Source organism: Puntigrus tetrazona, unplaced genomic scaffold (genome assembly GCF_018831695.1).
Source record: "Puntigrus tetrazona isolate hp1 unplaced genomic scaffold, ASM1883169v1 S000000682, whole genome shotgun sequence".
Classification (NCBI taxonomy): Eukaryota; Metazoa; Chordata; class Actinopteri; order Cypriniformes; family Cyprinidae; genus Puntigrus; species Puntigrus tetrazona.
This window is the reverse complement of record NW_025048296.1, coordinates 110001-120934: the sequence shown is the minus strand read 5'-3', so window position 1 is coordinate 120934 and position 10934 is coordinate 110001. Positions and strand designations below refer to the sequence as shown.

At 35.0% G+C, this 10934-nt stretch overlaps 1 protein-coding gene across 1 annotated transcript in view; it reads left to right on the top strand.

Annotated features, from left to right (window-relative positions):
• Positions 1-301: 301 nt before the first annotated feature.
• LOC122334904 (potassium channel subfamily K member 5-like) overlaps positions 302-10934 on the top strand; it is a 28836-nt gene continuing 18203 nt past the window's right edge. Inside the window, 2 exon segments of the mRNA XM_043232787.1 lie at positions 302-579; positions 582-748. Coding sequence (XP_043088722.1) covers positions 564-579; positions 582-748 — 183 coding nt within the window. The 5' untranslated portion in view covers positions 302-563.

The window sequence follows — 10934 nt, the reverse complement described above, 5'->3', positions numbered from 1 at the left end:
AGAAAAAGCATTTTATCCTTTTAAAGCAAGGTGCTAAATATACTCTTGGAGATAAATATACTCATGGAAGAAGGCGTGCATACTGCATATGTTTATGGTTTTAATAATTCGAAAGTAGTTTCATGTAGTTAATTTAGCTAGTTAGTGTAATTCGTTGAAAAATGTAACTAGTTCGTTGAAAAAAGTAAGGGAACAAAATGTGTGAATAAAATGTGAAATTGAAACAAAACTGTTGTTATGAAAAAGGGGAGACGACAGTGGGTGGATCTTGGCCAACTTCCTTCTCACATGGCATGCTGAACTAACAGATCAGTCAAGAGTTTCATCAGAGCGCTACACTAGCAATGCGAGTGGCGCACGTGGACCGCTCTACTGGCGACTTTAAAAAAAATGTTAAAAGACTTTTGCTGGATATACAGTTTTTTTAAACTTTCGTTACTCTCGAACAAGAAACTCTGTCGCATTTTTATTAAGATATCTCACATTTTAAACGTTAATTTATAACGAGAATGTTGGCGCTATCAAAGTAATTTTTAAGTCACTCCACATCATTTGAGCTAATTATGGTAGACAAAGGTCCCTTCTGACTTCGGCTATCATTTTCTATCTGTCAATTGGGGCAGCGATTTTCCAAGTCATCGAGGAACCTAACTGGGAGACCGCAGTAAAGAATTATAAAGCACAAAAGGAGGAAATATTGAGAAGATATCCATGTCTTAAAAATGCTGACCTGGACCACATTCTAAAGGTAGGATTACTAGTGTTTGTGTGACGTTAGTTCTAACAAATGTGCGAAATTACTTGTTGCAACTCGTCTTCATGCTGGAGTGTAAACAGAAAGCATTCCTCTTGTTTTAATACAATTAAGTTGTAGTCATCTGTGAGAACGTTGTACATTGCATTCATGTACATGTACACACATTCAACGTAAAGTAAGTGGTGTTAGGCTCTCCTGTATATCGCACCTGCTTTTGTAACCATTTACATTTATGTGATATCTTATTTTGTAAACATACTATCTATTCCTTCTAATATTTTATCTTCAGTGGGGTTTTTTTGTATTTAATAACCCTAACCATTTGTTAAACTCTTTGAGGCAGCATTTTTTATTACGGAAAAGCCACTTCACAGCAAAACTTGTAATGAATAAACCTCACATTCACATCTGTACAGTAGAACACAGAAGAAGGTTTAATACTCTTCATTGTTTTCAAATTGTTGAATCACAATTGTTAGCCATTTTTGCTTATTAGTATGATTCAACTGGATCAGCAAAGGCAGGAAAAAGTAACTGATGTTTTCTTGTAAATTAAAAAAAAGTAATGCTTTACTTTACTAGTTACTTGTGAAAAAAGTAATCTGATTACGTAACTCGAGTCACTTGCAATGCATTAACCTCAACACTGCCCCTGTTAATGTGTGATTATGGTAATTGCTATATGATGGCAATATTAAATGTGTCAGCTTGAATTTTACTGTTAGAACTGAACAAAATGTGCAGGCACTCATTGGGTCTCTTTGCTTTATTAATTTACCTGAAACCAGAAAACAATTCATTTATGTTCAAGTGTCTTCTCCTTTCCCATCCCCCTAATGTAACTGACATTTGAGTAGATGTTCTATCTGCTGCCCCCAGTGAAATGACCCTTTGCAAACTGGTGACATTCATTTTCACTTTTTTTGTTCTTTTGTTATGAAGCATGAGGGTCAGGGTGAGTTGAAAGACAACTTTGTGGTGTGAGGGGCAACTTTGTCAGCTGAGGAAGCTGTCTGCCAAAAGATTCTTAAACACAACCAGTGCAGCACTTGTAACCCCAGGAAAAGATTTTTGCAGCAGTAGCACCTTCTGAATGTATAACTTACAACAATGAATATTAAATAAGCCACATTTTTATGAAGTACCAGAAATTATTATAGGGTTGTCCAGTGGCTTACTGGTTTCTTAGATCAGCACACTACTTGCTTTTCACATTTTTGTAATTTTGTGTTTTAGTGTTTTATGGTTTATGAAGCAAGAGTTTTTTTTTTTTTTAAGAATTAGACTAAAACAATAAATTAATTAATTAACATTGCTTTGAAATGGTTGAATATATTTGTGTATTGGTATATGCATCGTTGCACTGTTCTAAAGCATTTGTAACGTTTTCATGAACAACAAAGAACTATTATAGAGAAATTCTGTGGGGTTTTTTTGTTGTTAAATAAAGATCAAAGGCAAACAACTAGGGCATTATAATAGGTACTAATTAGAAATCTGTGCAGTTTTAATCAAATGTCAACTTTGCTGTAGAAAATACTATGGTTGTGTTTTTGTTGTTTATACTGTCAGTTTCGTTGTTACTGAGTTTGGCTTTTAAAATTATAGTCTCTGTAAGACTGAGTTGTCTTATCCATAATGATAGCTCTGCATAACACTGAAATTGCTCATCTGTGAAATACCTGTTTGCTAAATAATTAACTTTCATCTGCCCTTTAGGGTTAACAGAATTCTTGTCTGTACTGTCATCCTTTTATGATTCTATGTAAGGTCATGGTTTTGAATGAATTTAAAGCAATAACTGGCAAGTATGCAATAAACAGGCATTTGATAGTCACCTCTGAAAAAGATTTTCAGAATTTAGTGGAAGATCTATCCATTTGAAAAATGTTTATTTACTCCTCAAGCGTTAAAAGACTTTTATGTTTATAAAAGTGTTGGCATGATGAATGCATTTACAGTCATTTTATGGATGTAATTCACATTGCTGTACAGTTTAGGTTTAGCCTGTTGTTTTTTTATTTTTTTATTTGTATTTCTATGTTTGTTCCAAAGTATTTCATCAAAAAGAGAAGCAAGAAACTGGGCTTGATAACCTGTTTAAAGTTATTTATAAGAGCATTACTGTGCTGCTTTAGTTTATTTGCTTATTTACAAAAAAATATGGTCTTATCCCCCATACCATCCATTTACCCTATTCACATAAGTTTGACACTAAGATGAACAAGACTGACACATTGATAGCATGAGTGTAACTATTTATATGTACAAATGTACATTTTATTTATTTTTAGTTGCTAATCAGTTAATTATATGAGATTTATGATCACTGAGATTGTGTTCGTGGAAAATGTGATAATTGTGGCAATTAATAATGGACTTTTGTTATATTTTGTATGAAATTGTAACTTGTCATTTCATTGTGGTGTGACTTCTGGAGCCAGATCCTAGGATTACAGAATTTAGATTGTAAAGTGAATGCTAATCTTCATAATCCATGTGATTCATTCATTCATTCATAATCCATAATCCAATTATGCAGTGAGAGAGAAAAAATATCTGACTCAAGTGCTTATTGATTTTATTCTCTATTCTCAGAAGGATATGCTATATATATGTACTATGCCTAAGTATAATTTTGCAACGAAAAATATTTAGTAGCATGTAAGTTTTTACTTTGTGCTCATTTATGTCAAAACTAGGCTAAATTGTGTCTTATGTACAGCTTGTGCAACCGGCTCCTGAACCAGATAATCAAGGTTTTACTGAGTATACTTTGAATTTCTAGGCAGGTGTGTTGAAGCAAGTTGGAGCTAAACTCTGCAGAACACCATACCTCCATGATTAAGTTTGGTGATCCCTGTAGTATAGTTTCACAAAACATAAATATCATGAAATCAGTATTGTAAATCAAAGCAGATTGTGAAAAAGTACATCATTACATCCAAGTGAAAGTAACTGCTTTTCAAACAGTGTTAGACTGTTGTAACATTTGTCAGCTACAATTAATAGGAAGGGTTTTAAATATTGATTTAAATCATTTAATAGTATGTCATTCATTCTATTCTCTTCTAGAAATCTAATAGCTACTTATCATTCTAAAGCACAAACATGCAATATAGAGAAAGATTAATATTTTTGCCCATTCTGGACAGACTGTACGCTTTAGCACAATTATATTCCCCTAAAACTCAGAAAGTGAAATCCTTTTATTTTATATTCCCAACATAACAACAGTAAATACTAACAAATCTCCCAAAACAAAACTAATATATTAATCTTGTGCAAAAACACATACAGCAAAACAACAAAGTTCTAAGCAAAGCATGGTGGGAACTGATTCAGTTCTGCTTAGTATAAAATTACAAAATTTGCACGATTTATTGTTTGTATATTTTTTTTTGCTGGTAATTACAATAATGAATTTATATTTATATTTTACATAAGGGCTAGTGATTTTAAGTTATGAAAACATTTTTGCATTGTCAGCTTTATGATCTGTCACATGACAAGCCTAACTGAATGGATGATTGCTGCAATACATTATTACAGTACTTCTGCTTGCAGTAGTTTATTGCTTCTTTGTGTGATTTAAAAAATCTTAACATGTTAAACATTTAATTAGCATTTTCCATTTTATAGCAGTATTTTCGTTCTCAAACAGTTTGTACTGTGAAATGGAAAACTACCTTCAGTGAAGGTCACAGGGCCACATAAACTGCTGTCTGATAACAGTTGAGGTTTGTCATTGTGGTTAGGCCAATAATTTTGTGTGATGTGTCTTTCTCAATCTCTCTTTTACTTCTTGTGATCCTTTAATGTTCTTAGTTGTTTTTAACTATTTTATAATAGTTAATATATAGTTAATATATAATTAGGGATGTGCATTTTTTAAAATATTATATTAAAATGAATATTAAAATATAAAAAATCTGTTATTTGTAAGCATGAAGATATGTATTATCAATATCAATATTGGAATAGGAGGAGCTGGTATGCAAACAAGAAGCCATAGTTGTTGGGAGGGGAGGAGTTTGTTCACTGAGAATGTGGAAAAAGAATGTGAATGTATTTGAGATGATTGTGTTTTGAAATGCTGTTTGTTTTCATAGTGAATGTCACTGTTTGTACGATGATGTTGAAGATAGGAAAATACTCAAGTGAAGTTAAGCCTAATTGCGTTGTAAAAAAAGATCATCATTGGACTTTTTGAATTTGAGGGGAGGAGCCTTATCTATAAAGTCTAGTTGTTTGGTCTAGAAGAGGGGGACAGAACTGAGCCTTAGTCAGGCTAGAAGCCAATGGTTTCTTGTCACTATGTAAAGTGCCACTCCTTTGTGTAAATTCTTTTGAGTTAGTTTTATTTTGTACTTAGCTTTTTTTTTCTTTCTCTACACATGGAACTTCTGTTCCACTGCATGGTTTTTGATTCCGACTTAGCCACTGCCAAAAATGTCTCTTATAATATGGAATCGTCCTGTATTTAAAAAAAAAAAACCTTGGGAGAAACCAGGCTCAATTAGGGCCAGTTCTCCTCTGGAGCACTTAATTTCCTGTTCAATTTTCAACGCAGCTGTGTCAGATAGTGTAAATGACTTATGTGTGTTTGTGTGTGTGTGTGCGCCACATCAGGATCTGGTGATCTGTCCACGGGGCACATCTAGATATTCTGGTCTCTGATGAACAGAATCTCTGGGTGCTGATCCACCATCTAATCTTGATACAAACTGAGAAACAGAATAAGAAATAAACAATACTAATATTAGTATAGATGCCATTCTTTTTACAATGTAACAAATGCATCTTGTTTTATGAGGAGTGTTCCCGGTTCCAGCTGATCTAATTAATGCAGCCCTGTAATCCGGATTTGAATAATAGTGTGTTAGTGTGTTATGTGTAGGCTATGTTTCTTTTATCTAGATTTAAAATGACAGAGTGTGTCTGCTTCCTGAACAGTGTTAGGGAGATTGTTCCAGAGTTTGAGTGCTAGATAGGAAAAGGATCTGCCACCCGCAGTCGATTTTGATATTCTAGGTATTATCAAAGAGACAGTTTTGAGAACGCAGTGAACATGCAGGACTATAATGCGATAAGAGCTCACTCAGATATTGGGCAGCTAAACCATTTAGGGCTTAATAGGTAATTAATAATATTTTAAAATCTATCAGATGTTTGATAGGGCGCTAGTTCAGTGTTGACAGAACCGGGCTAATATGATGATACTTCCTAGTTCCAGTACTAGTTCTAACACAGTTTTACAAATGCTAGAAACATCCTTTTCGAGGAAAGATTGCTGTTAAACAGCACACCTAGGTTCCTAACTGATGATAAAGAATTAAGAGCAGCCATCAAGTGTTACACTGTGTTATAGATTATTACATGTGGGGTTTTTAGGTCCAGTAAATAACACAGAATATTTTATTAATTTAGCATTCATCTATTCCATTCCTCAATTTAATATTTTTATATTTAAAGTCTGTGTAAAGTCAATATTAAATGTCTTCACAAATTTTGTCACTCCACAGAAATAGGTGTTATTAACCACCCAGCCAAATTTGAATGCTAGGAAAAAATGCCTAAATAAGTAAATAAATTAAAAATAAATAAATAAAGCTGTCAAAATTAAGCTGTCCTCTCCTGTTCTCGAACACTGGCGGCACTGAAACTATGTCCACTTACAGCAAAGCAGACTGTACTCATTAGCACAATAGTAATAGTAAATGAAATCCTTTTGGATCTCCACATAATGACAGTTAACACTAAGAAATCACTAAAAACAAAACTAATATATTATCTTATATATATTAAATATATATATTTATAAATAAATATATATATTAAAAACAGACAACAAAATAACAAGTTTCAACATTTACTCTCCTTGCAAAGTCTTAAAAAAAGAGAGTTGCATGATTTTTTTTTTTTTTTTTTTATTGCAATGATGCACTTATATTTATGTGTTTTACATGAGGGCCAGTGATTTTATGTTATGACAAAACATTTTTTGCATTGTCAGCTTTATGATCTGTCACATGCCTAACCAAAGGACTTATTGTTGCAATACTTTATTTCAGTACTCCTGCATGTGGTAGTTTGATGCATGTTTGTGTGATTTTTAAAAAACCTCACTCACATGTTAAACTTTTATTGCATTTTCTGTTTTACAGAAGTATTTTCTTATAAAACTGTTATGAAACAGTTTGTATTGTGAAATAGAAAACTACCTGAAGGGAAGGTCACAGGGCCACATAAACCACTGTCTGATAACGGCTGAAGTTTGTCACTGTGGTTAGGCCAGTAATGTTATCATGATGTGTCTTTCTTATTCTCTCTTTTTTTTCCCTTCTTCAGTTGAGAACTTTTAATGACATGTTTTAACTCCCTTTTTTATAATTAGGGATGTGCATTTAAAATATTGTAAAAAAAAATATTGTATTCAAATGAATGATAAAAAAATCTATTATTTGTAAGCATGAATATAATTTTTCAAGTTATTTTTAATTTTTTTCAAAATTTTTGCTAAGTCAACAGGACACACTATATATGTATTAATCTATCAGACACACACACATTGTTCATTACGTTTTGAAAACCAGTAAAGTAACACATTACTTTGTCATTTTGAAGGAGTTATATAGGTGTAATGGATGGATGGATGTAGCATGTTTTTCATTCTTAGTCATATGGAAGGTGCACATTTAGTTGTTAGACTGATGACTTGGTTTTTGAAAATAAGAAAAGGTGAATGGAAATTAGATCAATATTGTTTGACATTCATGATTCTCTTGTTTTACCATTTCCTATGGTGTAGGAGGGGCCAGCCTGCAAACAGGAAGCCATAATTATTCTATCCATGGGAGGGGAGAAGTTTATTCACTGAGAATTCAGAAAAAAGAATGTGAAAGTATTTGAGATGATTGTAAATTATAGCAACCACGTAACATGACGAAGGCATAGCTTGATAGCAAACTAGGCTGAAGTATCTGACGGTAATGGCAGTAACTCATGATTGAACGGATGAACCACTGATGCTTATGTGCTGTATTATGTGTTGTATTGTGTGTGTCTTCGATTTCAAACAGCACCGTATAGAATCAATCAATCAATCAATCATTTGTATTTATATAGCACTTTTAACAACACAGGTTGCATCAAAGCACTGTACAGTATAAGGTAGAAGAGTACAATGACAGGGATGTATAATGACGAAAGTGACCAATTTGTTATTAAATGCAGAGACGGTCTCTGTAATCAATTCGACGATAATCACTAGAAGTTAAGTGTCACTAACAAAGCAAGCCAGTGGCGACAGCGGCAAGGAAACAAAACCCCATCCATACAAAATGGAGAAAAAAATACTTTGGGAGAAACCAGACTCAGTTGGGGTCAGTTCTCCTCTGACCGGACGCCCAGCACTTAACATCCAGTTCATCAATGATCAGTGTTTGAGATCAAAGTACAGCGAGAGCAATACAAAACATAATGAGCATCTTGAATGCAGTTCTTATAGTTTTGCAGGAAGGGCACTGCTCTGTGGCTCCATTGTGTCACCGAGCTCCAATTTAGACCTGCCCAATAAATTCTGCTTTTCGTGAAAAACTGTTTAAAAAACTTCACCATTGAGTATTATAAAGTTCACAGTATTTGAAACAAGCAATGCATTTCTAACATTTAGAATGTGTTTACAAACAATTCTCAAAATGTATATAATTATATAGAAAAACTAAATATAAAGTTGAAAATCGGAATATATAAATGTAAATTGTGAATATATAGAAGCAAATCTGAATATAGATATATAAAAAAAAACTTACTATTTCCTGTATATAAACAACGTATGAAACGGTTGAGAAAGGGCTTTTGGGGGACGTAACATGCTCAACAACTCTTGTAAAATCATCACACACGTTGGAATATGTGGTCATTAGGATGTCGCAGAGGCTGGGACCCGGGCATGGCACAGGGGCTGTACAGCTCCCCTTGGAAAAAATATACATTTTTCAGGATAGCTCACACATACTTGCATGTATTCATATGGAACTCTGTGCACATATCAATCTCATTGTGCTGAATACCTGAACAATTCAGGTTTTTGGCTCCAACCAACAGGAAATCCGTTCTTCAGGGTTGTTTATAACAGCACATGCTGTGGAAGTTGATACAGTACTCCTCTTAGGGCTTGGAAACTATAGGCACCATACTCCTGTGAAAATGATTTCAAGAACTTGGAGATGATAAATTGCAAAGGTTTGCCCATGGTGGAGCAAAATGGTGTTGCAGTGGAGATCTAAAAAGTATTGGCAACAATTAACAAAAAGTCTCTTTGGTTAACGTTAGTTAATGCATTAACCAACACAACTAAGAATGAACAGTATATATTTAGATGATTTATTAATCTTTGTTAATATTTAATATGTTAATAGTTAAAGTTAATAGCTGAAACTTTGCTGAAAGCAACTGTGGTTCATGTGGATACACATTTTTTTTAATGAGCTAGTGTAAATAGCCGCTGCCAACAAGGCAGATTCTGATGAACTATGATCAGTTTCATAACTTAATGATGCTCAGAGGCCGTAAGAAAATTAAAACTATAAGAAGTCAAGTGAAACCTATGTACGTAATACCAAGTATAGGATACAAAATCTTTTGTCTTTTAGGACTCTTTACTGGTCAGTTCAATTAATTAGAACAATAAACGTATATAAACAAGTTAAAACTATATTATTATTATAATATATATTATGTTATTATTTCACAAATGCTTATAAATCATTTGAAATATTTTTTTTTAAAAAACAATTGGAGATCATAAAAAGTGCTGCCAACAATTTAAAATAAAGACACTTTGGCTAACATTAGTTAATGCATTATTAACTAACACAACTAAAAATTAACAATATTTTGCAAATTCAACGTTTCACAGTGAAACATGAAGTTGTTATAACTCAGACATACAATGTACGATCTGGCCCAAACTTCATATGCTTGATAAGACTTCTGAAGAGATCTACATGTCCATATTCAGTTATATTCATAGCGCGACCACCTGGCTACAGGAAGTGACATGTTTCACTCAAAGCATTTCACTGCATGCCGTAACATGTATGTATGTGTATGTGACAAATAAAATTTGAATTTGATTTGATTTTACTCTGTAAAAAAACTCATCCTAGAGATTTAATGACATCCACATTTTATTTGGTTAGTCTCTAAAATCTAAATCTAAAAATCTAATCTAAATGTCTTTGTGAAGTTAAGTTGCAAAGAAAATGTCTGATCCACCCCAAATTTTACACGTTTGACAAGGGAGTGGCCTGAAAACATTAGATGGCCAATATTCAGTTATAATCATAGTGTCACGAATGAGCGGTCTGAGGCGTGCGGATCCATGTGCAGGCTTTTATTAAACAAAGGCATGGTCATAACAGGCAGGCGTCAAACAGGGCTAACAGATATATAGGAGGCGAGGCAATAACGAAATCCAGAGACAGGCAGAAGGTCAGGTCAGGCGGCAAACGATCAGAGAATCAGAACAGACAGGGTCAAAACCAGAAACTATAAACCACGAACGATCTAACTATGAGACAGGCGAAACAATGCAACCTGCAGGTGAGTGGCTTGCTGCAGTCTTTATAGTCCAGGAACAGGAAGTTAATGCAGAGGGAGTGGATGCAGATCACCCAGAGGTCAGGGCTCCCTCTGCTGGCTTGGTGACATAGCCCCCTCCTAGGAGCGACTCTGGCGCTCCACAAAACAAAACATAACTGTGAGCTTGGGAGGGGTTCCGGGAGGAGTCAGCAAACTGAGACCAGGGAGGAAGAGACGGTGGGAGGAGCCAGGGTGAAGGCGGGAGGAGTCCGGAGGCGGGAGGCGATCCAGAACCCAGCCATGATGGTCAGTGGTGGGAGCCGACGGAGGGAGGAGCCATGGAGAGTAACGGTCATCAACCCCATGGAGCCGACCGGCGGCGGCGGAGCAGGTGGTCGGGAGACTGAGGCGGAGAGCCGAAGAGCCAGGGTGACACAGCGGCGCTGGAGGTCTAGGCAATACCGCAGGCCGGCGACTGATGCGGAGGCGGGGAATGAGAAGGGCGCGGGCGGAGCCAGGCGACAGAGGACTGAGGTGGAGCCGGGGGAAGGGAGGAGCCTGACAGAGCCGGAGGAATGGAGGGACGAGG